The sequence below is a fragment of the Ambystoma mexicanum genome, chromosome 2q, assembly GCF_040938575.1.
Source record: "Ambystoma mexicanum isolate Mex_15411 chromosome 2q, UKY_AmexF1_1, whole genome shotgun sequence".
NCBI lineage: Eukaryota > Metazoa > Chordata > Amphibia > Caudata > Ambystomatidae > Ambystoma > Ambystoma mexicanum.
The window spans coordinates 329,763,160-329,790,598 of record NC_090924.1 but is presented as its reverse complement, the minus strand read 5'-3'; the positions used below and the strand labels follow the sequence as shown (position 1 = coordinate 329,790,598).

The following is a 27,439-nucleotide window of genomic DNA, read 5'->3' as shown; positions in this document are numbered from 1 at the left end:
AGCTCCGAGCGTGTCTCTTGACAACCTAGGCGCCGACGGCGTCGACGACCCCCACGGAGGCAGAGCCTCGAGAGAAATCGACGACAACCTCGGCGCCACAGACGTCGACGTCTTCTTCGAAGATGGCACAGGATCACGCAGTCTCGAGCGCGTCGAGGACCGGGACCTGGAACGGGCATGGCGAGAACGGCTACCCTTGTCCGAGCGGGACCTCTCCCGCGAGCCGTGCCAACCACCAGAGCCTGAAGGCGTACGAGCGGCGTCTCTCGACCGGCGCCGACCGACCCCACCTCGGAGGAGCGGAACGGACCGGTGCCCTGCGATTCAAGAATTGCTAGCATCTGCTTCCCGAAGGAAGCACATTCCTCCGGTGTCGCTTGCATGGAGGGATAAGCGACCCGCCGACGGGCAGAGTCCTCGGAAGAGGACGGGGAAGGCGACCTATGCCGGCGCTTCCGGGAATGCCTCGAAGAGGCGGAGGAGTGGCGAGACCGACTCCTAGAAGAAGACCCACTGGACTTCTGACGATGACGCGGAAAGTCGCCCCTCGAGTCATCGAGTCGATTCACGAAGCGAACACGTTCGCGGAAAAAACGGAACTGAGGCTATGGGCATCGTGCGTCCTACTTATCACATCGGGTGACTTCGGCCGTCGGAGGAGGTCCTCGGGGACGGCGCAACGACGCTGGACGCAGACGCCAAAGATTTTCCGAAGCAGCACAGCTGTGGACATTACCTGTCATAGATATGGAATACGTCGGAGGACCCAATCCCCTCGAAATACCATTACTGTAATCACCGATCACTGGAACTTGCAGTATTTTAAAACAGCCAAAGCCCAATCTTCGCGCCAACTTCGATGGGCATTGCTCTTTGCCGAGTTCGATTTCGTGATCACTTATCGACCAGGCTGTAAAAATGGCAAGGCAGATGCCTTATCCCGAATAGGGATGGGAGAAGCATATGCGAACCCGGAACCGGTGCCTATAATTTCAGAACAAAGAATTCTTGGCATAACTACTCTACAGACACTAGAAGATATTCATGTACAAATCCAACAACTCTTCGATCCAACAGCCCTGCAGGACTGGGTAAAGAAAGGCCCGGACTACTCGGTCATCAATGACCTACCTTATTATCAAGAGCGACTATTTCTACCACACAAGGAACTACAAGAACTAGCCATCTCCAATTATCATGACACCCTGATGGAAGGGCACCCAGGTATCGCAAAAACTGAAGCTAAAATTAAGAGACAATTCTGGTGACCCACCTGGCGAAAAGACATTTGTGATGTCTTGTGGCATTTGTGCCCAAAACAAAAGTCTGAAGAAAAAACCAGCTGGCCTTTTACAACCTTTGGATATTCCACCTACACCATGGCACACCTTATCTTTAGACTTTATTACAGATTACCTCCATGTAATGGATTTAACACCATTCTAGTCATTGTAGATCTTTTTTCCAAGATGGCCCACTTTATTCCTTTAAAGGGATTACCTTCTGCTTCAATTCTGGCCAAGGAATTCCTCGAAAACATTGTTCGAATACAGGGATTTCCTTCCGTATTGGTCTCTGGCCAAGGTAGTCAATTAATTTCACATTTTTGGAAGAAATGTCAATTGGCGCAAATCGACATGAGGTTATCAACCAGTCATCATCCCCAGACCGATGGTCAGACGGAGAGGACCAACCAGACCCTTGAACAGTACCTACGTTGCATGCTACACCAGACCGAAAGTAATTGGAAAGATATTTTATGGATTTCCGAGTATGCATACAATAACTCGGTACATTCAGGAACCGGACAAAACCCCTTTTATACCATATATGGACATCACCCTCGAACCTCAGAACTAGATTCGCCTCAGCACCTAGAAATGCCCGCAGTTAGTCATATGCACTCTACTATTACGCAAGCCTTTAAGGAGGCAACAGAACATTTGAAACAAGCAAAAGAGAAATATAAGAAAAATGCTGATAGAAGTGAAACTCCACAATACCAGATTGGGGATCAAGTTTGGCTGGCTACAAAACACATACCTCTGAAGGGAACTCTGACTACCCCCGGGCATCAAGACCAAGCCCATCAGCTCTGGGAGCAGGCATCCAGATACTTATTAAAACCCCAACAGCCCCGGCTGGGGGCTGTTTAGGTTCAGTCCTGGCGCTTCAGGCGCCAGGCTCATCGCAGACCATGCTGCAAGTGAGTCCAAGCCAACGTGAGGCCTGGATGGGACTATTTTATTACAGGGATTATTTTTTACTCGGGCGTGGTTCTGGGGAACTTCTTACCTGGAACTACTTTGGAGGCTATTTAAACCACGCCCGAACAGCAGCACACGCTTCGCATTATTCTGCATCCAGCAGCGTAATGCTCACCGTGCCTGCAGTCAGCATCCAGTCTTCTGCCACACCCGCCTCGAATCTGGAGCTCCTAAGACAAAGAGGAAAGAAAAGGACAAGGTTAGAAAACAAACTATTTTCGAATTCCTCACCCGATTCCGGATCCATCTCGCCTCCGGACCTGGAAAGAACATCATTTCAGTACGCGTCGCATCTCCAACTGCAGCGCCGCGCCATACTCACCAGTCCTCGCAGCATCTTTCGATTCGGCACTGCCTCCATCATTTCTTCACCGAACTCCGGCACCTGAAGGACAAAAGAAAACAACAAGGTGAGCCGAGAAAACCAACAAATATAACTCTTATCACCATAGACTTACCTGATTTACCACTGGAGGCATTATTCTATAACTCGCCACATCTTCATGTGCCACACCTGCAAAGAGAGAGAAAACAACACGTTAAACACGTGCAACATTTACCGGACAGCGTCGGGTAATACAGACTCTTACCTGAGCCTCACCAGCTACCAGAGAGCATCTTCTCACGAACTCAGCTGCAAGACAAGGGGGAACAAGAGTGAACATCGGACATATTGAACTCTATGAACTTGATACTTACTGGTCCTCGCCAGGAACCTCAGAGTCAGTACTCTCCGGAACTCTCCCACGCCTTCAAACCAGTGAAGTAACTGGCATCAACGCGCCCCTGCAATCCATGCAGGATGGAGAGCTCATCGTTCAAGAGTATAAGGTGAGATTGCTCAGAGGGCACTTTGGAGGAGATTAGTGGGGAGGACTGTGGGGGGTGCCATCACTTGAATTCACGGGTGGCTAAATCCATCTCTCCACTTGCAGGAGAATATTTCTATGGGTCAAGCAGACAAGATTAGGAGGGCCAGTCCAGTCAGTCATCTCTGCACTACGCATCACGTTGGTGGAGACTGTAGCCGTCCGGATCCGACCGACGCCCCTGTGGGAGCCAGGTGAGCGTAACAGTTAGTCCACCTGTAGTGCAAAGGGGTTACCTGTTGGAGACAATGGGCTGGGTTGTTTTGAGATCCCAGGCAGAGCCAGTTATAGGTCCGGGAATTAACAGACCCCGGTGAGATGTGCGTTTTGTATGGAGACTGGATCACCCCTCTGGAGAGAACAGGTAGGCTACCCAAGAAAGCGAGAACACAAAAGAAGGCACATGTCTTTGCAGAAATCAGAAAACACATTTATTACAGACAGGGAAGTTCGCTCATTGCCAGCAGAGTACTAGACATTAACGATTGTCTGCACTGGCCTGCGTGCACAAGGAGGGGCATTGATGAGGAGTACTTGCTAGGTACAGAGGGAGAGAGAGGGGCAGAGAGAGAGAGAGGGGCAGAGAGAGAGAGAGAGAGGGGCAGAGAGAGAGAGGGGCAGAGAGAGAGAGAGAGAGGGGCAGAGAGAGAGAGGGGCAGAGAGAGAGAGAGGGGCAGAGGGAGAGAGAGAGGCAGAGAGAGAGAGAGAGGGGCAGAGGGAGAGAGAGAGGCAGAGAGAGAGAGAGGGGCAGAGAGAGAGGGAGAGAGAGAGAGAGAGAGGGGCAGAGAGAGGGGCAGAGAGAGAGAGAGAGAGGTGGAGAGAGAGAGAGAGGGGCAGAGAGAGGGGCAGAGAGAGAGGGAGAGAGAGAGAGAGGGGCAGAGAGAGGGGCAGAGAGAGAGGGAGAGGGGCAGAGAGCGAGGGAGAGAGAGAGAGGCAGAGAGAGCGGCAGAGAGAGAGACAGAGAGAGAGAGTGAGGGAGAGAGAGAGAGAGTGAGGGAGAGAGAGAGAGGGAGAGGCAGAGAGAGAGAGAGGGGGCAGAGAGAGAGAGAGGGGCAGAGAGAGAGAGAGGGGGCAGAGAGAGAGAGAGGGGCAGAGAGAGAGAGGGGGGCTGAGAGAGAGAGGGGCAGAGAGAGGGGCGCAGCGAGAGAGGGGCAGCGAGAGAGGGGCAGCGAGAGAGGGGCAGCGAGAGAGGGGCAGCGAGAGAGGGGCAGCGAGAGAGGGGCAGCGAGAGAGGGGCAGCGAGAGAGGGGCAGCGAGAGAGGGGCAGCGAGAGAGGGGCAGCAAAGGGCAGAGAGCGAGAGAGCGAGCGAGGGGCAGAGAACGAGAGAGAGAGCGAGGGGCAGAGAACGAGAGAGCGAGCGAGGGGCAGAGAACGAGAGAGAGCGAGGGGCAGAGAACGAGAGAGAGAGCGAGGGGCAGAGAACGAGAGAGAGAGCGAGGGGCACAGAGCGAGAGAGAGAGCGAGGGGCACAGAGCGAGAGAGAGAGCGAGGGAGAGAGAGCGAGGGGCAGAGAGCGAGGGAGAGAGAGCGAGGGGCAGAGAGCGAGAGAGAGAGCGAGGGGCAGAGAGCGAGAGAGAGAGCGAGGGGCAGAGAGCAAGAGAGAGAGCGAGGGGCAGAGAGCAAGAGAGAGAGCGAGGGGCAGAGAACGAGAGAGAGAGCGAGGGGCAGAGAACGAGAGAGAGAGCGAGGGGCACAGAGCGAGAGAGAGAGAGCGAGGGGCAGAGAGCGAGGGGCAGAGAGCGAGGGGCAGAGAGCGAGAGAGAGCGAGGGGCAGAGAGCGAGAGAGAGCGAGGGGCAGAGAGCGAGAGAGAGCGAGGGGCAGAGAGCGAGAGAGAGCGAGGGGCAGAGAGCGAGAGAGAGCGAGGGGCAGAGAGCGAGAGAGAGCGAGGGGCAGAGAGCGAGAGAGAGCGAGGGGCAGAGAGCGAGAGAGAGCGAGGGGCAGAGAGCGAGAGAGAGCGAGGGGCAGAGAGCGAGAGAGAGCGAGGGGCAGAGAGCGAGAGAGAGCGAGGGGCAGAGAGCGAGAGAGAGCGAGGGGCAGAGAGCGAGAGAGAGCGAGGGGCAGAGAGCGAGAGAGAGCGAGGGGCAGAGAGCGAGAGAGAGCGAGGGGCAGAGAGCGAGAGAGAGCGAGGGGCAGAGAGCGAGAGAGAGCGAGGGGCAGAGAGCGAGAGAGAGCGAGGGGCAGAGAGCGAGGGGGAGAGAGAGCGGGGGCAGAGAGCGAGGGGGGCAGAGAGCGAGAGAGAGCGAGGGGCAGAGAGCGAGAGAGAGCGAGGGGCAGAGAGGGAGAGAGAGCGAGGGGAAGAGAAAGAGAGCGAGGGGAAGAGAGAGCGAGGGGAAGAGAGAGAGGGGCACAGAAGAAAGAGAGGGGCACAGAAGAAAGAGGGACACAGAAGAAAGAGGGGCACAGAAGAAAGAGGGGCACAGAAGAAAGAGGGGCACAGAAGAAAGAGGGGCACAGAAGAAAGAGGGGCACAGAAGAAAGAGGGGCACAGAAGAAAGAGGGGCACCGAAGAAAGAGGGGCACAAAAGAAAGAGGGGCACAAAAGAAAGAGGGGCACAGAAGAAAGAGGGGCACAGAAGAAAGAGGGGCACAGAAGAAAGAGGGGCACAGAAGAAAGAGGGGCACAGAAGAAAGAGGGGCACAGAAGAAAGAGGGGCACAGAAGAAAAAGAGGGGCACAGAAGAAAAAGAGGGGCACAGAAGAGGGACACAGAAGAGAGAGAGGGGCACAGAAGAGAGAGAGAGGGGCACAGAAGAGAGAGAGAGAGAGGGGCACAGAAGAGAGAGAGAGGGGCACAGAAGAGAGAGAGAGGGGCACAGAAGAGAGAGAGGGGCACAGAAGAGAGAGAGAGGGGCACAGAAGAGAGAGAGAGGGGCACAGAAGAGAGAGAGAGAGAGAGGGGCACAGAAGAGAGAGAGAGAGGGGCACAGAAGAGAGAGAGAGAGAGGGGCACAAGAGAGAGAGAGAGGGGCACAGAAGAGAGAGAGAGAGAGGGGCACAGAAGAGAGAGAGAGGGGCACAGAAGAGCGAGAGAGAGGGGCACAGAAGAGAGAGGGGCACAGAAGAGAGAGAGAGAGGGGCACAGAAGAGCGAGAGGGGCACAGAAGAGCAAGAGGGGCACAAAAGAGCGAGAGAGGGGGCACAGAAGAGCGAGAGGGGGCACAGAAGAGCGAGAGAGGGGGCACAGAAGAGCGAGAGAGGGGGCACAGAAGAGCGAGAGAGGGGGCACAGAAGAGCGAGAGAGGGGGCACAGAAGAGCGAGAGAGGGGGCACAGAAGAGCGAGAGAGGGGGCACAGAAGAGCGAGAGAGGGGGCACAGAAGAGCGAGAGAGGGGGCGCAGAAGAGAGGGGGCGCAGAAGAGAGAGGGGGCGCAGAAGAGAGAGGGGGCGCAGAAGAGAGGGGGGGCGCAGAAGAGAGGGGGCGCAGAAGAGAGGGGGCGCAGAAGAGAGGGGGCGCAGAAGAGAGGGGGCGCAGAAGAGAGAGGGGGCGCAGAAGAGAGAGGGGGCGCAGAAGAGAGGGGGGGCGCAGAAGAGAGGGGGCGCAGAAGAGAGGGGGCGCAGAAGAGAGGGGGTGCAGAAGAGAGGGGGCGCAGAAGAGGCACAGAGAGCAGGGCAGAGAGAGGGGGCACAGAGAAAGTGAGGGGCACAGAGTGAGGGGCACAGAGAGAGAGTGGGGGGCACACAGAGTGAGGGGCACAAAGAGAGTGAGGGGCACAGAGAGAGAGGGGCACAGAGAGAGAGGGGCACAGAGAGAGAGGGGCACAGAGAGAGAGGGGCACAGAGAGAGAGGGTGAGGGGCACAGAGAGAGGGTGAAGGGCACAGAGGGAGGGTGAGGGGCACACAGAGAGAGGGTGAGGGGCATAGAGACAGAAACAGAGAAACTGAGGGGCACAGAGGCAGACACAGAGGAGAGTAGGTTGGTGAGGATGCGGAAACAAGGGGATGTAAAGGGGGTAGGCCAGATTGGGAGAAGTGTACCTGCTTGGGGCTCTGTAGCTCCCCTGCCCCCCGACCCACGAGCCCAGCACTGCAGCCAAAACAAAAGCGCCAGCCCTGGTTCTCTGTCCACTTATAAGGCTGTTGCTCCACCCCTGCAGAGCCCGCCCACAGGGTTCAAGGAGGAAGGGGGCAGGGATTATGACAGGGTGTAAGATGACACATGCATGCACAGGTCCCTCTCTCCATGGGGGGAGAAGAGTTTTCTCAGGAGGTCAAAATAGTTCCCAGGGTCCAGGTGACAAAAAAAGAGAGGAGATTTATAGAGGGGGTAGGCTGACACATGCAGGCCTCCACAGCTGTCCCAGGAAGAGGATGGAGGGACCAAGGAAGAAAGGTGCAGGAACATAACAGGTGGGCAAACATTCTCACATTGACTGTGACACAGGCATGGCATCAAGAGAGATGGCACAGACAACAGATGTATAGGTCCAAACAAAACTTTATTAATGAGCAGGGTGGTGTAAGACCTAACTTGTTCTATGCTATGGAGGATTTTCCCTACCTAAAGAAATTAAGGAAAGTCTGTGTTTGCAAGTCCAAAATAAGAATATGTGTGTCAAAAACCTATGCTTATCCTCACAACTATAACCAAACATGGTGGGGGAATCTTCTCAGCAAAATATAAGTCTTAAAGAAAACTAAAACTAAAAGAAAAAGGTTAAGATACTTGAGTTCCCCATCTCAAGTTCAATACAGTTCCAATACACTTCAATAGTGTTTGGTCAAGTTCTGAAATTACCTTCATCATGTTCTGAAATTACCTTCAAGTTCGAGTGCATAACAACTCGCACCAAATGAAGGTCCTGGGCTGCCCTTACCAAAGTTCAAATATAGTACAGTTCACACAAAACGGGGGTCCTGGGACTCCCTTGCCCAAGATGATGTTGTCTAGTTGTTTAGCTCTCAGGGTTCCCTTCCCAAAGAATTTAACTAAGCATTCACATTGTTTCATCTGTTTAAAGTTCACAAAAGAACACTGGGTCTACTTGACACACCTTATGGTTTGCTTCACCAATTCTTTCACACTTCTTTAAGCTTGTTCACCATTCAGCGTTTCCTGGTATCAGACCACACGATCCACCCATCACAGGTCACACAGCCAGTAACCCAATACTGTGCCTTTGGCTTGATTTTTGATGTCGGTAACTGTCATATTAGGAGAGTTTCTGGTCTGGACGCAGTTGTCAGACCGCACACGGCCCCACCCATCACAGTTCGCGCAACCATAAATCTCCCCAAAGTTGCTGTGCCCTTTTATAGGCTCTTCTGCCTTGGATTTTCACTTTGCACACTTGTATTCCTTGTAACACTTTTATACTAATTCTTGTCTTGTCATATGCTTATGACTCTCACTTTTGCAGTTCTAACTGATTTACTTTATTATTGTTCTTTGCACTTGTATTTAAGCAATATGCCCTGAGCGGCGGGGGCATTCCCGAGTCAGGTAATGCCCCTGCCGCTCGGGGCATATTGCTATTAGTAGCCCGGCCCGCAAAACCGGGGTACTAAAAGCATTTTTTTCTGTCCCGAAACGCAGCAGCGTTTCGGAACAAAAAAAAATAATAATAATATGACCGAGAAAATGGCTGTCGGGGAATGGAAAACTGAGTCAGTTTTCCCTTTCCATGGCGGCCATCAGGAGCGGACGCACTGGGACCACTTTGGTTCCCAGCACGCCCGCTCCCAAAAAAAATAAAGATAAGGTTAGAATGTAGTGTTGGGAGGGTGGGGGGAGGAGGAGGAAGGCAAGGAAAAAAAAAAAAAAAACAAAATCAAACTTACACAAGTCCCCAGCGGGGGACAATGGCAGCCTGCAGTCGTGTGGAGGCTCGGAGCAGGGATGGCCATGCTTCGAGCCTCCTCATTGGCTGAGGGGCTGCCATGCCACCCGCCATGGACAAAGCAGGGAAATCCCGGCTGAGGGATTCTCGGCCGGGTAACGACCCGGTGAGAGCCAATCAGAATGTGTTTTACATTCTGCTTGACTCTCGCCGGGTACTAATGCTCAAAACAACTCTTCAGTTTCATCCCATCTTTAATTCTGTTCTTATTCCGTTTTAGCTTGCCACTTGATATGTCCATTTGACTCAAGTGTTCATTCACCATTCAACACATCATAGTTTTGTCAAATAGCTCAAAAAGCTTTCTTTCAGTTTGGTATTCAATATATGCAGCATTGACTTGTGCTCACTCAAATGGCACCTTTCTTTCACTTCGGCAGTCAATAAATGCAGTGTTTACTTGCGTTTGTGGACCATTACTTAGTTTCTGTCCCTTCGGTCTCCCCAGTGTCTTTTGCAGCTCCTCTCGGCAGCTCTCCCGAAAGTGAAACCAAACCGCCATATTTGCTGGGTACACTGACACACACACACCGGCTTCTGTGCTCTGGTCCACCTCTTCTATATGGCAGCGCCTACTGTCGGCCTTCCCATACGAGGGTTTCCGGTCCTGCCCAGACCCTCGGGAAGGTCTCCTGAGATCGTTGCCGGCGTCTTGGCGTCCTAGTCCTCCAGAACAGCGGATTCTCTCCTCTCACTCTCCCTTCTGCTGCTGCTTGAATGTTTTTGGGTTCCACCTTTTATACTCTTTTCCATTCTTAACAGGCTGCAGGTGAAGTAAGTTAAACTCAATTGCCTGACCTTGTATAAACCGGTTAGTGTGACATGCCTGATCTTTATTATTGGTTCCCTCCAGGCCGCTCTTCTTCGTACCAGTACTAGAGTGGTGTTTGCAATATGAGGTGTGCACTACTCTTAGCTGCCCCTTCTTCTCAGTGCTTGGTGGAAAACTACAGAGAAGGATGGGATAAGATTGACAATATCCCATGAAGACTGAGGGAGGGTCAGGTAGGTCGGTATTACTGAAGGGGGGGGAGAAGGAACACCATGGCTCGTCTTCAGGTACCCTCTCTCCAATCCCCAGGAACCCTCCACCCAGGTGATCGCCCCATCGCGCTTGTCCATTCCCAGGGTCAGGATCCAAAAGCGATGGCCTCTCTCTGACCACCTGAACATAAGATCCTTAAGAGGAGTAGATGTGAGAGTACCTTCAGGATTCTCACAGGACACAATGGTTCCCACACAACTGTTCTAGGGTGCAGAGGGGCTGATATGAAAAAAAGAAGCAGATGAGCAAACACAGGCAGGCCCCCTTGGGAGGGGAGGAACCTCTTCCCAGTACTTAAAGTAAGCTTAGTACAGGAAGGGGGCGGGACCAGCACCCAGGCTCATGATATTCCACTGGCTGTAAAACTGGCAGCTGTTAGCTGCCGCCTGACATGGGAACAGTTTAAAAGATGAGAAATACAATGGGAGATGTAAAGTTACATAATAAATTGAAATGCAAGTGCAGTCTTATACAGTGTGATATGAGAATACATTTGTAGAAATCAAAAATCACATTAAATTGTACCACATGACATACATTAAAATACATTTAAATGCAAAAAGTGACCTATTATCTACCAGTGGAGACTAATTTCCAGTCACCTCTTTATTCAGAATGCACTATCGAAAAGAAATGACTACATAATTCACGAGCAAATGTTACAAATGGCGAGGGAGCTTCCACTCCCGATCTCGCCAGTGGAAGTTCAAGTTAACCAGCTTGTTACTGACAGACTGCATACATATACAGAAGTTATAAGGAAACTATCCCTTGTGGAGGGGTAACAACCAAGGATTTGTTTAACGGACCCAAAAATGGGGTGCTTTGCTCACTCATAAATCCTCGTATTGACTCAATTACGGATACGGACATGATGAAGATGGCAGTTTCGCTGGGAAGGTTCACAGGGGCAAACTATTCGCCCTCATTCTATACGGACGTGGATGTTGAGATAAGTGGGGCATCAATCGCATCGCATGTCTCTACCCCCTCACCCTAGGTTGAGAAATGGGGAGCATACCGCAATAGTTGAAGACAAAGAGGGGCCCGGAGAGGATGCCCAGGCCGCTCTGATCACCCAAGTTATTTCAACCTTCACCTTCTTATATGAGGACATAAAATCAGAAGTCTGAATAAATACTATTGCTGTAGGGGCCATACAAAATAAGTTGGAGATATGGACAAATAAACTAGAGTTGAAGGGATACTCACAGAAGGAGCCATCGGACTTGACACAAGGCATTATATTACTTCAAAATGCTGAAGCAACAATCCAGGCAAGGAAAACACAACAGGAGGATTCCCTTGTGCAGGCAATTCACTCAAAAAGTCAGATAATCACTACTAATACGAACTCTGATGTTATTACTGCCTACAACCGGGGCGGCGGAGGGGGGGGGGGGGAAATCAGGCTGTACAAGGTGACATATCCCCAGCACCAATACAGCTACCAGTCCATAGAAAAGTGCTTCAGAAGCAGAAAAACATTGAAGGTAAACAAAAGTCCACGAACATGGGGGAAAAGTAAGAGTAAGCACTACACACAAATGTCTAGGGAATCTGGCCCTACCAGAGTCCTTAATTGATAACAGGAGGTCCACCAGGGAGGCTGCGGGGAGTACAGTGAAGAAACATCTGGTGGTTGCGATAGATAATTTCTCAGAGGATGAGAGTGTACCACAATTAATGGAAATAACTGATGTTCTGTGGTCTTGGTAAAAGCAAAATCAGTGGCGACACAGTATGAACAGATCACAAGTAAAGGGGACCTCTCCGGGCTCTTATTGACTAGACAAATGGACTGGGGCAATCTAACAATTCGACGTCCCTAACTAAGTCAATATGTACACAAAATGAGCAGATGGATGGGGAGAGCAACTTGGGAGGAAGGTGTGGGGCAGTTTTATTCTCCAAGGTGATGATGTGCAGGAATTTATCGGAAAGACCAAAAGGAGTCCATTCCCGGAAGTAATCTTTGAAAGACAAGGGTTAGGTTCTTCGAGGGTTGATTCAGAGGTACAAACTGACCCAGTGGCACAGCCTCAAGGAAGACAGATGGTAAGCGTCTGAATTTCCTGCAATGCGAAAATCTATGATAGAAACGGGGCAGGGGAGACATACGAGCACCAGGTAACTAACACATTGTTATTAGTTAACAACAGGGTTAGTTACACTCATGAACAGGTATATCCTCCCAGCCAGTCGCCAGGAGCAAGAAGGTAGGCAACACCGGACTAGAGAGGCGGTAATATATTGCTAAATAAATCTATATTTGAGACTGAAGGGGTCAGGCAATACATACGAATGCTTCTGTCTTGCTGGTTGTAATTATGTGGTGAAAGGGGAGGAAAAATCCATATGGAGCTTAATCCCAATCTTATGCATCTTAAAAGCTGCTAAAGGTATAGTGCGGCACCAAACTTCTGTAGTGAGGACAGTGTAAAGTAGAGTGGTAAGACTGAGCGCACTGGAAGCAATATAAAAGCTTGGAATATGGACAATCGCGAGCATAGGGGAAATAAAGGGGAAACTTTAGGCATGATCAAATGTGTACCTTCCCCGTATACATTTTTAATTAAGAGTCTTTTTTTGTTTCTTTTTTTTTTTTTTTTTAGAGATGACGGGCGGCTCTCAGAAGGTCTACCATCTTATTGTGATTATTTGAAGTTTTATATTTGGCATAATTTCTAGTAAAGCCATTGAACGTGTTGAGCTCAGAGTATGGCTGCACAAACCTTGCACTTAATAGTTTTGAATCAAGGGTTGTGTATGATCTCATCATGAGAGTGACCCATCGCTAAGACAAATTGGATTCTCAGTGACATCCTTTCAGCTTGTTTCCCTGCGGAATAACCTACATAGAAATAATAAGATATCTCAATATGAAAAAGTCTTCACGGGTTCCATCGGCCGGTGGGAAGTCCAATATAAGGAGTGTAACATTCCCTGGAGGTGAATACCCAAGGGATGAGTGCTAACAAGACTGGGTCTGGTTGCCAAGATCACTGATTAACCAGAGAGGCCCGACATCATATGCCTTCAGCAGACCTGGATTCTCAAGCACCCAGCACGGGATGGATATACCACCCATTATCAGTCAGCTAAGAAGGGTAAGATGGGTTGTCCGTACAGGGTGCCGGTTTACACTTTTTTAAAAAAAAAATGGATTTGAATATATGGCACAACATACAAATGCATAACATACACAACAACCTCCCCCAGGCCCTCAGTACACATAAAGGACATTGTACTACAGCACAAGTAGGTTAGGCTATTCCCAAGAGGCGCAACCTGTGGGGACAGAATTGTTCCTCAAAGTCTCCATGAAAGAAGTTCAAGATTGAGGTCCATTCATCTGAGAATCTGGCTTGTTCCCGCTGTATCACGTAAGTAACCCATTCCAAGGATACAAAGTTCCAAAGCTTGTTAAACGAATCCGCAATTAGCGAGGGTCTGTGGATTTCCACTTCTGGGCCACAATGAGTAAGCCCGCTATGCGGATGATGTAGAATGCTTTTCTTCTAGGTTTTGGCCATAGTTTGTTGTCCGGTTTAGCTATGCCCAGAAGTATTTCACCCTTAGAGCGTTCCGCATTCGTCACAAACATCCTCCTCATGTTTTTATTTACTTCCTCCCCGACTTCTTGTATTTTAGGACATGACCACCAGACATGGAGTCAGTCTCCGAACTCCCCGCTCCCTCTTCAACAGGAGTCTGGAATTGTCAGGTTTATTTTAAAACCGAGCATGGCTTTAATATCATCGGAAAAAATTGACATCTGCCAGGCGGCCTTAGCCACAGAATTTACTCGCAAGATGAACGGAGAAATGGGATAATTTTGAATAATTCATGTTTAATGGCATTTTGGCATTGGTGCTGTCGAGGTGATTTTGTCTAAGATAAACAATTATTATGTAAAATGGTTATGCATTACTCCTGAGGGTCATATGTTAGTGTTGTGCAACCTAAACTCCACTTTCATAAATGTGGAAGAGGAGGAGGTTGCTTTGGGTGGTATGTCTGGCTCTACCCACACATGCAAAACACATTATTAATGGTAAACTGTGGAAGAATGTGATAAACAACCTAGGATTGGTTATGTTAAACAGAGCAACGGAAGAGGATCCAATAGGTAAAACAGCCTGGCAGAGGCCAGGAATGTTCTACTATAGACCATATTTTTGTAAACTCACTCCTCTTTGAAAGAGGCATTAAATTGAAGATCGAGTAAAATACCTGGAGTGATCACAGTATGCTCAACTGCTTATTTGATCTTAATATCTGCTTGCAGTCGGTGTTGCATGAGTTGGATATAACCCCAAATGCATCCCTTAATCGACTTATTTGGAGCAAATCAATCATCATCAAGGTGAATGACTGCTTAGTAAATTTTGTGGAGGAGACCAGTTATAGCTGGAAACTTCAGACATTTACAGTAGACAACCCTAATGAGTTTTTTAGCAAATCTCTAAATACGGCACTGGGAAATGATCGAAGTGGGAAGAACAAGAATAATAAAAGTAGGAAGACGCAGAAGTACAACTCAAAAGTGTCTGAAAGTAAAAGGGAAATGAGAGTCGAGATTAGGAGAATAAAATGTTTAACCATACTAGCAGAAGAAAAAGATTTGCATAGTGAAAATGTCAAGCAGTGTCGTTAGAATTAGATGAAAGGTCAGAAAGCGGTTCTTATGCAGGCAGACGCAGAAGCTATTCTATTGTGTCTGAAAACAAATAATTCTGCCACTTATTGGCATACCATAAATGCTCTGAATGTGGGGTTTGTGGAAACCATTGCAAATGCAGTCAGAAAGGGATAGGATCTTGCATGTCGATGGCTTATATCCAATGAGAGAACCCCCGACAGGTGAGCTCAAGGAATTAGCTGACTCTAAAAAACTTAAAGGCTTAATCTCTTTTGAGATAGGGGCTATACATAGTATCATTTTAAAATCCAGTAACTCCCAGGCCCCCGGACCGAAACAGCTTTCTAACAAATTATTTAAAAGTGATCCTAGACGTTGGTCAGATATCCAGAAATCTATCTTTGATGACGAGATTGAAAGTGGGCACCTCCCAGTAACGTGGCAAACGTCATACATTATACCAATCTTTAAGCGTGGTAAGCGGTCAAAAGCCAGTAACTATCGCCGAATAACAATTCTGGATGCTGACAGCAAGATTTTAGCATGCATCTTGCTGCGGCACCGCAATGTTTGGGCAATGACAACTGACAACAGACTCAAAAAGACCAAACAGGGATCAGGAAGGGTTATACCTTGAACGCCATCATAATTAATTGTCTGTATTAAATGGTTCAGGGAAAACGATACAATCCGATCCACCTGGCTGCTGTGGGTTTATCTTCAGTCTTTGACCTGGTAGATCGAAATCGCTTATGGCACAAATTGTGGAGCTTGGGGATACAAGAGAGACTCCTGTAGTTGCTTATGTGGCTCAATGAAAATTCCAATGTACTGGTGCGTCTAAATCAAGAAGGAGCGCTTACCGAAAATATTCCCATTCAGAACTGGCTTAGGCTGGGGTGCACATTGGCCCCCTGCCTTTTTAATCTGTACTCGTCCGATGTAGGCCTCACCCAGGATTGGTACCCTGAGCATAGAATGGCTGGCATATGCAGATGATTTTCTATTAGTAGACTGCGCCAGCGTGAGGTTTCAGAAACTTAGTTGCTTTTAGAAAAATAAACTGGAGAGAATTATAAAATAATTATTTCAGAAAAGACGAAAGTTAGGTCTATTTCCAATCACAAAATATTGAACAGTAAGACATGCACATTAGATGGTGTTGTATTGGGCAAGGTGAAACAATTTGTCTACTTCGGATATTTAGGGTTCCATGTGATATTTTCGCTGCAAAAATATCACGATGCAAAAATATCGCTGCATTTTTGACGCAAAAATAACACATGGACCCTGCGGGGGACACCCCCGCATCATATTTTTTATGTGCGGGGGACACCCTCGCGACCCCCGCTCCTAATATTTTCGCCACCAAAAATATCGCCTATGGCCGTTCCCGACGATCATATGTACGCCGATATTTTTGGTGGTGAAAATATTACCTGATACCATATTTAGTTTCTAATAAGCCCAAAATGGCACAAACTAATTGGCCTCATCACCCAGATGAAATATATACAAAAATAAGTATTGCAAGTTCATACTTCTGCCATTAATTAGTTTTTATATGGGGAAATGAGTTCCTAAATTAATGTTACATGTCGAATTACATCCGGAGTGGGTACTGGATTATATGAACACCTTAGAGGGACTAGCATGGCAGAGAGTTTGAGGTATTGCCAAAGTGGTCTGCACTGCTGCCATTAGGTCCGAGTTGGGGATCAATTTATAAAAGTCAGTGGAAACTATTGTCATATCGTAAAATGCTCTGTGATGTTCCAAATACCATCTATAATGACCTCAGTAATCAAATGGGTAGTAAGAAGGTGAAGATGTTAAGAGAATTTAGCATGAAATGTAAAAGAATACTGTATATAGAAATTGTATTATTGAAAGCCTATTGTAATGTATTGTTAAGGTTGACAGATTTGTTTAACCAATAAACAAAAAGAGTACAGAGTCTGTATCCAGAGGTGCAGTCTAGGACGTTCGCCCTAATAGAACCTCGATTGTCCCAGCTTGCTCTAGTTGTTTGTTCTTTGTTTTAAGTGTTTTTCCTTTTTTTAAATTTTTTTTTTTAGCAACAACATAGAAAACACCATCGCTGGCAATCACCAAAACCCAATTTCAGTGGAAATCTTGATTTGCCATAGGGACTTGAACTGCAGAGCATAACCAACTATTCACTATGAAAATATTTATCCATGACTGTAGTTGACCCTCTGTCCTTCCACCTCATGGGTTAGTTGCGTCTACAAAGGGCGGCTTATTTTAAATGAGGACAATAGAATATTTTGATGTACACGTCTTCAGACTTCGCACTTCAGTGAAGCACATGTTTGTTAAAGACAGAAAACTTTGCCAAAAAGGAAAACTCTGGATCAAGAGATCCTGAAATCAAACATGTTAAGGCATCACATTGATAGTGCGTGGGATGCTTAGGACTCCTACTTTCTTCCTCTCCAGCCCCCCACAACACGATGTGCCCATGTACTCCGTAAAGAGCAAATGACTATGACTAACGCCCACCAATGAAACAAAAGTCTTTATTGGCCTCAGTAATGCCACATAACCTTACTACAAGAAAATATTAAAAATACATGCATTACCTTAGTAATGTACGGCACAAAGTCTTTCCGGAAGCACAGGCGACATCGGATAAACCACATGGCTATGACATGATGTGCCAGGCATACTATGTATTGATTAAACCTGCAGAAGAAGAAAACTTATTTGTATTACTAAAATTGTGAAAGCATCCACGTTAATATGGGATGCTTTTGGCTTCAGTTCAGAGTTGCATTTGGCATTTTAGATAACTTTCACCACAGTTCGGGATTAAATCTAGAAGACAAAAATAATGAAAAACGTATGTGTATGTTTAAAAAGTTACTCACTATTATATTTCAGTACTTCCAGGAGCTATTTCACAAAAGTGTATGGTGAACATTAGCTGGGACAGTAAAAGGGGATTCTGGCAAACAGATTTCGAAATTACTGGGAGCTATTTAACTGCTGGGTATAGCCTAGAGCTGTCTTATCTTGAAATCAACAGTTAGCAGTAGCTACCATGGCCGTCTAAAACAGGTGCCAGACAATAATGCCATCAGACATTTGCACTATGTGCCTGAGAATTTGCATGAAAGGTGCATTAGAACACATCTAGAAGATATTTAAAACATTCTGACACATATGCACTGACACAAACTAGCCCACCGTTCTGCAGCAGAGAGTTAGTAAGGTGGTATCTCAGTAAAAGTGGTGATAGACAAACATGTTATGGATGTAGCGGCAAAGATAGGCAAGGACTAAATGGGATTTAGCAGTGCGACGGGGTGACCTGCCACAAATTAACATGCTGGAGACTGGAAGAAGTTCCAAGGGTGTTAATTTAAAACCAGTGGTTAATCGAAGGGATTCAAGGGTAGGACTCGGGGCCAAGTGGCTTCTTGGGGAATTCAGCACTAGGGCTGTCCCCCTCTACCTTTTTCCCGCCAGTTTACCCCTCCCTAGCCCAGGCATTCTTAGAGGGGGGAATACCCATCTGTCTGTTCTGACTTATGCTATTTGTGTTTTTTTTAATGCGTTGGCTAACTCACTCCCTGTTTTTTTTTCTAGACTTTCCCTAACCTATCCTGCTTAGCAGTTGAAGGGGGGTTGGGAAGTTGCCTTCTTTCGCCTGGTATTGCTCACACTTTTTCAATACACGTTCTTTTTGGACCCTTTGCTACACTGGACTCATGAGATGCTTTCCTCCCACCACGTTGCTATCCCTCCAATGTCACTCTGCCTTTCATCTCACTGCTCTTCTTATTCCTGCTCCTCCTATCAATCTGACCTCCAACTAGCACTCCACCGATACCTTCACTGTTCTACTTTCCTTCCTCCTATGACACCTAGCTTCCTCCGCTACTACGGCCTCTCATTTCTTACCGCTTCTCGCACCACTATTCCCTCACTCTATCACTACTACTACCGCTCTAGAACTATCTTTCGCTACCACTACTCCCAGTCTACTGAGACTACCACCACCTAAGGTTCACTACCATTCGCTACCACCAACTACCACCTCCTACTTCCTCCACTACTTTATAACCCCATAACTACTACCACCTTCACCATCACTACTCCCTGCTACTCCTACTCTACTTCGCTCACTCTCACACCACAAATAGTCTGCAAACCCCCTCTCTCAATAGCTTCCGCACTCTGGCCGCTCTCTCCTCCTCTGGTCTCTCGAACGTCCTCTACCAACTCCTGTCCTCACCAAACTAACCCACAAACAAATACTTAAATACTTCCCCCTCCCTTTACCCTATCCAAGTGACTTACCTGACTTTAGTTGTTACTACAGGCGATGCCTGGGATGTGGCTTCATAAGGACTGGGGTAAGCCACAGCCCCTTCTTACTAGATGGCTAGTTGCATTTCGGCATCCAAACGGCATCCAGTCCCAGGGGACTGCTGTCCCTCTTTTTGGTCTACCTTAAATAATGAAGTCCCTGGTGAATGTAGTGGAGTTTTATTAGCCTAGCCTTCATGGGGGATTTTTGTTTACTAAAACTAGCCCTAATGATTTAGTGGGTTCCTTCCCTAGAAGGTTTCCCTGGTGGGCCAGTGGGGTTTTCACTTTGTTCTGCACAGACTCCAGCAGAGCTCTGCAGCAAGCTCCTGATTAGACCCACTGTGCTCTAGTGACCCTAGACCTGCAAGATCCGTCGTTGCTGTGGCGACGGGCTGCCCCCAAGCCCACACTTTCCCTGCGTGTTGCCACCGTTTTCCTGGTGCCTCTTCTGATTGCAGCGGGGCCTGCCCTAACCCTGCCGTCAACTGCTTGAAGTAAGATTGGGCTGAGAGGGGAGCCTTCCTGCACACTGGCACCGGTCAGGCTGTTGGGAAAGTGCAGGCTCCCCACCGCCCCCTTTGACAGGGCCTGAAAGTTGTAGCAGGAAGACAGACTAACGGACGGAAAAGAAAAGTAAAAAGGGAAACCTGTGTAAAGAGGAAGCAAGCAAAATATTTAGCAACATGGAAAACAGTTATCATCACAAACAGCAATAGAACGAAAAACAATAGACAGAGCAACATAGCAATAAAAAGAGGGGTTTATAGCAAGTGCCACAGTTCGAAAAAAGAAGGTAGTTTGATGATGTTTCTGTGACTCCAGCGGGCTATTCCGAAGTGTACATCCATCGATGTTAAATCACTAAAGAAAAGTAACATTTTTCCAATCTCTACATTTCGTTTTCCAACATATATGCCGTCCTGCAAACTCCTTCATGGGAATAAAAGTACTTGGGTTGTAATGAGAAACTCATGATCAGAAAAAATTCCAAACACCCAGGAGCTAATTCCATCAGATGCCCCATGAATTTTGGTTTAAACCCAAGGGCAGAGACTTAAAATGCCAGCAGTAAAGGGGTCCGCTGAACATGTACGTCCTACAAACAAGTAATGATTTCACTTGTATCGTCTCCCTGCCCCTCATCCGTGCCCTTTGCACAGGCTAGTCCCTGCACCCCCAAGGAGTACCTACTGTACTTGAGAGCGACATTTGTACATATCACTAACATCCAATTCTTAGACATTTCATCAATATTTTGACCCAATTCATCTCTGATACAGGACCGATCCACCATTTAAGACCATTTGTATTATTTCACTACTAGATGGCTATTCGTCATTCAACAGAGGGGTGGTGGGGGTATGGTCAAATCACCTGCATGTGCTGGTCCTGGACACAAAATACATTTTGAGGAGGAGAGCATGATGTATACCATCCTTTTAAGCACTTGGGTGTTAAAGCGCTCGTGGTAACCAATAACATTGGCGGAAACTAGGTTGAGTGCCTACATGGCATAGATTGGGAACCAGGGTTTGATTGCATAAATAAGTGGTTATTGATACTGCTAAGATGGATTTTCAGAACAAATCCAGAGGGATGGTTCTGAGAGGCCACCCTATTTAGTGAACAGGTAAGACACTTCGGTTTAGCCAAAGGTAATCAAGAAATGTGGAAGAGCAAAAAGGCTTCGACTTCAGGCGATGTGGGGTTCAAGTTACAGTGCAATAAGACAAAAGCAGAGCACTCCAATAAAATCAAACTAGACACTTTATTGGGTGATTACTCTTCATCCTAGAATCCCCCTGAGCCGGGCTCCGATCCTTCTTTCAGCGTTAGCCTCTGAAAGCACTTGCAAATTTAAACAGATGCTTCCAAATGTCGAACACCTCTCGCTGGGTCACCGTTATTCTATAGTAAGTGCATGCTTCACAATATCACAATGCACAGCGTTTCCCCTCAACTGGGCGCAAACGCCACTTTCACCATTCCCTCAGTTGGGTTCACTCTTTCCACAGTTCACAATTTCTAAACCTCATCAGAAAGCAGGGGTTCCGTTCCCCTAGCTTTGTCTTGGCATCCCTCCATCAGGTTCACATTTGCCACAGTTCACATTTCAACAAAAAGTAATTCTAGATCCCTACGGTTCTTCCCTTTACCTAAGCCCGGGTCTCAGTCCCCAGTCATCCTTTGCACAGTTCATTCATCACAATGTTCTAGGGTGTGTTACGGTTCACCCCAACTCGCAGGCATCCCTCAGTCGGGTTCACGTCTGCTCCACAAAATGTCAAAGACTTTCGACTGTATAAGGGGTTTGGGTTTGACCCTTGTATGACCACCTTGGCACCTCACACCGGCCTCCCCCTAAAGCCTCTTGGTACTTATTGTTTATCCTGGTTCGGGAGAGGGGGCACCAGCCAGAAACCTTTGAATGAGCGCCCACGTGGCACTGGACCACTATCTCTGGTGTCAGTTTCTCTCACAAAGGTTCACAAGGTCTCCCTCTACCGGGCTCCGACCCCTCCCACAAAGTTCACAAGGGTGTCCCTCTGCTGGGCTCGGACCCCTCTCTCAAAGTTCACAATCAACAAAAGTATATTTTTGGACTCCCACTCCCAGAATGCACTTGTGATAATTTTGCTCCCACTTCACAGCTCCCCAAAACAGCATTCCATGTTTTGGGAGCTCTAAGAGTCACAAGGGGGATGTTTAAATCAGGTCAGTGTCTTACCTCCTGCCCCTCATGTACCTGGGTTCACCCGTCTGGCCCCAGGGGAGGGGTTCTGCTGTATGTACCGCCAGGCAACTCGCAGCTGCCCCTGATCCTGCCTTCTGGATGTACTGCTCCCTCCTCCACACTGCAGTCTCCTCTCAAATAGCAGGGCCAGTGTTTGGGCGGTTTTATCCTCTTCCAGGTCTTCCAGGGCTTCTGCAGCTCACTAGGGCTTTCTCCCTGTTTCCGGCACCTTCCAGCATCTCCGACCCGAAAGTGTGCTTTCCTGCTCCGCCTTTTATGCTGCCTGGGAAAGACCAGTAGAGTCCGGTGCGAGTAATTAAAGAAGGAGGCCTGACTTACCCTGGCCGCATTAATGGGACAGTCTGCTGTAGAAAGGGGAGAGTCTGTTTTCTGTGTCTGTGGTTCTCTGTTGGCAATCTTCATCCTCCCAATCTCTCGCCTCCTCATCTCAGTGACAGTGAAATAACAGAGGGGAGGATTTATGGGGATTGTAGTTTTCACTAGTAAGTTTAGAAAATCCAGAAAAATACTGTCAAGAAAGGGGACGAGGGGAGGTGGGGGGGTTAAGGTCGGGTGTCCTGTTGTCGTTCACAGTGAGTTGCCCATGAGAATGTGTCCGTGTCGGGAAGGGGTGGGGGGGAATTTGAGTTCCTAAATATTCTACCTGGTAGGAAGGGGAAAAGGTGTTATAGGGAAGGGGGTACCGCGTCTCACCCTTTGGTGTCCCACTTCCACTCCCTGAGGACCCCTCATCCAGGTGATCCTCCCCGCACTGGTCCACCTTCAGGTTTCCCACACTTCACAGTTTGTGACCCCAGTAGAGATCAATCACACCAAGTCAGTTTGAAGCGATTCAATTATGAAACATGACAAAATGTGTAGAAAAGCACATTAAAAACAGGCGAGTAGGGGGCGTGGCTTGGAGCAACTGCGTGAAGCATGGCTCCATAGAAGCTCCTGGGTGCTCCAGGTTCCGAGCAAGATATTGCCAGCTCCTCTGTCCGATCCCGCACAACACTGCAGCCATGAAGTGCCTAAGGACTGGGGCATATTTCGCATTCAAAATCCATTGAAGCACTGGCGTAGCTCTGGCGGCAACTGCAGTGGAAGCTAGCGACTCGGGGCAACACCCGCACAGAAAATGGCGAACATGGCGGTTAATCGTTGGATTTGCATCGCAAAGCAGTATCCGCAGCCGAGCCTGGCTTGCCGGGGGGCAGCAATAACAACTGAGCTGTGTTCGCCTCGATGCTCCTGAGAGGTAACATCTTCCTCCGGTCTCCTCGCGGTGGGGCTGCATGGTGTTTTCTCTGCGAGTGCGGCCGCTGGCCCTCGCTGTTCAGCCTTTATTTCCTGCAGTTAGCACCAGAACCCTGGTGCAGCAATGCCGGATTCGCCCGACCGGCAGGGGACCACTAGTGACAACAGATGCCTAGTGGCTCTGTCCCCCCAGTGAAAGCTCGGCTGACGCCTGTCGGAATGGCGAACTGGAGCGGTTTGGCGTTCCCTCCGGCCTCTGCTACTGGGGATGAGGTGGTGGCCCCTTGCTGAGGGGCTATACTCAGCAGTGTTCTGCCTGCCGCCTTACTCGGGCCCGACTCCCACTCCAACTTGCCTGGTACTCACACACCTCGGCCGCCAAAGGACCCGCAGGATCCATCCCGCGCAGGGCACCCTCCACTTTCTCCCCCTTGGAGGACAGCTAGTGTCTCCCCATATCTGGCGGGCAGGAGGAGGAGCGGGGGCCAGCACCCAGCGATGCAGCCACTGGCCCGAGAACTGTAAACTTCTGACACTATAAATAACGTCCATCCAGAGATCCCTGCAAAAAGGTGAGGAGTCTGTTTTGGAGCGCCCGGGGGGGGCGTTACAGCACCACCCATGCACGGCCCCCACTTCCCTGCGCACGCCTAATTAAGAACTCTACAGGCTCATGGAGAAGGATAAGGCCCTGAAGTGCCAACACAGACATATTATACTGCCCAGTCCAGGGGGGCCAGCTGGACAATTTGAGAAAAAATGAGAGGCAGCCTGTTCCAGAGGCCTCCTGACAGACCTAAACACCAAGATCCCCTGCAGTAAGACCCCTCACAGGTGCCCCCTACGACACACCAGGACCTCTAACAGCCGCCACACAACATCATACCGCCCGCTTAGCCTAGCAGGCCTGAGACAGATCTATCGGGGAGCAGGGTTTCCGGTTGCCGCGGGGGGAGGGACTCCCCTTTACACCAGGACTCGAATTTGTCTGCCTCTTGCCCAGCGCGTTCCCAATTGCCCAGCAGGAGTCTCGTCTGGGCTCCCCTCTGAGCGCAGGGAGGGCCGCAGAAGTGAGTGAGGCACAGGCAGATTCCTTACAACCTTGCTCATTCTCACTCATCAGGCCGCAATGGCGGTTCTACATAGTCATCAACCTGAGGGGATGTAGCTCGACCCTTATGATGTTGAACCCATGTTCAGTATTGTTTGCCAGCTGGACCAGTTCCCAGCGTACTATCTACAGCCATTTTGCATTGGCAGCTGCCTGTATACCAAGTAGCAAGAGCGAGGTGAAAAATGTTTCAGCTGAACAATCTGTATTCTTCAGGGATTTCCCCAAGCAATGCGGCTGAGTCTTGATAGTTTGATGACTTCTTCTTCCTTTGCAGATTTTCATACTGGCTTTTCCCTGGGCGGATGCAAAATTCTTGTGGTGGCACTGGGTTCTGTTCCTAGAAATGCAGGAGAAACTGTTGGGGCTGTCTGTGGTATTGCCCCCCCCATTTTTTTTCAAGTGTTCTTCTGGGATTACTAAGTAGCGCTGAGTGGAGCATGGCCAACGAACAATAGCCTCTCCATGGTGCAAGTATGCTTGTTGGCCACAGACCCAGTAGTAATACATTACTGCTGTCGTGCCCCTCTTCAGGACTCAGACGAGGAGGGTCCTGAACCGATAAAGGTAGTTCCTTCACTGTGGAAGCGAAGTTCATATGTTTCTTCTCGATGCACTTTCACCGGTTTCTCGATCGCTGCACTACTACTAATTTTGCAATGTTCTCTGTCCAAATTTGTTTGAAGGTTGCATACACCCAGGCAAGGAGTTCTTCCTCATATCCCAATAGTCCTACTGCCAGACAAGTAAGTGTGGTTTCTTGCCACTTGCTGTTTGTATATTTGAGTCCTTCAATGACCAGGTGCAGGCATTTAATGTCTCTCAGGTTGTTGTTACATTGCAGAGGATCTGGATCAATGAGCTCTAGTCATACTCTGTGTGCCTGGAAGGTGCCTTTAATCCTACATAGCGCAAGATGAACCAGGCACTGTGACTAACTGTTACTTACTGTGGTACTAATACCTTGGGTGCCCTGGACGCACGTGGGATTGGTGAACAGACATAGCCCGTATCATTTGCTGTTTGCTTCCCTACCACACGCATATTGCCGTACCAGCTGTTTGACATTTCCGGAAGTCATACATCCTCAATGGCATCGAGGCCAAGCACGTAGTAGGCGTCATATTTCGCCCTTCATGCTTGTCGTTTCCTTTAAGCAATTCTAATGATTTTCTAACACTTCCAGTGCTAATGTCATCATAAATCGTTATGTTATGCAAAACACTTTAAAAAATACATGGAAAAAGGTGCTCCAATATGCTAATTTTCTTACTGATACATGCAGGTGCACTTGTTGATTTGTTATAGCTGCTATTATGCTCGTTACTGATGCTATACATATTTACAGTTTCATTGGTGGCGTTTGTAAATGTGCCCCCCCTCTTTTATATGAGCTCCCCATATAAGCTTTCCAGTAAATTCCTAGTGCAAACAGCAAAATAGCAAACAGTGCTGCACAAAAATGCAATCCACATGTATAAGAATAGGAACATCTAGCGATAGTTTGATAGCTAAAACATGTTCTAGTGTAGTTAGATGCATCAGATGGCGCTGGTTCCATTTTCTTCCTGAAAGGAGAAAATAAAGCACACGAAAAGGGTGTAAAAGAAGGGAGGGAAGGGGAATGTGGATAGAGAAGGGGATGAGAGAGAGGGAAAGAAATGGAATCAAGTTTATAAATGTTTATTTAATAACCGGCTTGTGTCATTCTATCTTATATACTTAAGCAATATGACCTGAGCGGCGGGGGCATTACCGAGTCAGGTAATGCCCCGGGGCCCATAGTTATATAGTTAACGAAGGTCCCGGGGAATTACCTGAGTCGGTAATGCCCCCGCAGCGAGAGTCATATTGCTATTAGTACCCCGGCCCGCAATATATGCTTGACCGGGGCACTAAAAGCAACTTTTTCTGTCCCGAAAAGCCACACGTTTCGGGACAGAAAAAAAAAAAAACGATCAAGAAAATGGCCGCCGGGAAAAGGAAAACGGAGTCCGTTTTCCCTTTCCATGGCGGCCATCGGGAGCGGGCGTGCTGGGAACACAAGTGTTCCCAGCACGCCCGCTCCCGAAGAAAAAGTAGCAGAAGGTAAGTGGGGTTGGGAGGGCGGGAGGGAGGGAGGGGGAAGGAGAAAAAAACAAACATTTGCCCCGGGTCGGGGCAAAGGCAGCATCTCAGCCATGGGGAGGCTCCGAGCAGGGATGGCCCCGCTTCAAGCCTCCTCATTGGCTGAGGGGCTGCCACGCCCCCCAGCCGAGGACAAGGCGGCTGGAATCCCGGCCGAGAATTGAAGGATTCTCGGCCGGGTAAGGACCCGGCGAGAGCCAATCAGAATAGGTGTTGCATTCTGCTTGACTCTCGCCGAGTACTAATTGATATTATTTTGCAGTTGTGCACTTACTATAGAACCTTGCACCTTACAATCCTATGACGAGTGTTGGGGATGGAAACAGGTATGCAAGCACACCCCCTTTACTCCAATTCCATTAGAAATTACCCCTAAGGTTCCTAAATTAGCTGGGCTTGCTTACTTTGATGGTTGGTTCCGTTGCAGGGGCTCCAGGGGCCCTGGCTGGAGTGGTCACTTTTGGGTTTGTGATTGGGTCCGGCAAGGCAGTGGTTCCAAGCTCCGATGAGACGGTTCCTGATTCTTTGTAGCTGGGTGGCCCAGTCAGCCCAGCCCAGGCACCCTGCAATGCAGAACACCACAGGTCCCATGACTGGAGACCCTCAGGACATGATACAAGTGGGCCACAGCGATGCACACTGCTCTCAGACAGTGGCAGGTGGCTCTCTTGACAAAGAAACATTTCTCCAAAAAGGCTACTCTGCAACACCTGGCGTAGGACTGTTCTAAGGCAACAAACTGGCGACCTCTGGAGTTACAAAAAAAATGCAGAAGGGTGACTGATGCACAGATGATGCCCTCGCTGGAGCCTGTCTGTCCACAGGATGGTCCTGAGACACTTTAGATGGCTCCAAGGGGCAGGCCTGTCTTGCAGGTGTCAGGACTTGTAGGTCTGTCCAGCACAAGGATCGACACATCAATCAATGAGGGTCTTCATGAGATTGATCCAGAGAGGCAGAGCTACGCCAGGACTTGGTTGGAGGCTTCCAACGGTTGTCCTTGGTTGTTGTGTGGGTTGCAGCCCTTCGTTGGGGTATTGGCTTCAAACGATGATCTGAAGAAGGGCTGCAGAACTCCCTCTTAACCCTAAATTTGAGCCAGGGTTGCTCTCAACCCATCAATGAAAGGATGTGTACGATTCAAACTGGCAGGGGCTGTCCAATCATGGACAACCTCTTGCCACACGTCTGCACAACAAC

At 48.7% G+C, this 27,439-nt stretch overlaps 1 protein-coding gene across 4 annotated transcripts in view; it reads right to left on the bottom strand.

Moving 5' to 3' along the window:
- The window catches only part of TSC2 (TSC complex subunit 2), a 1,437,517-nt gene that overhangs the window by 655,116 nt on the left and 754,962 nt on the right, over nt 1-27,439 (bottom strand). For all 4 annotated transcript variants that reach the window (XM_069647328.1, XM_069647330.1, XM_069647331.1 and 1 more), the window contains one exon: nt 17,273-17,375. In XM_069647328.1, the coding sequence (XP_069503429.1) occupies nt 17,273-17,375 (103 nt within the window). The remainder of the gene's footprint in view (nt 1-17,272; nt 17,376-27,439) is intronic.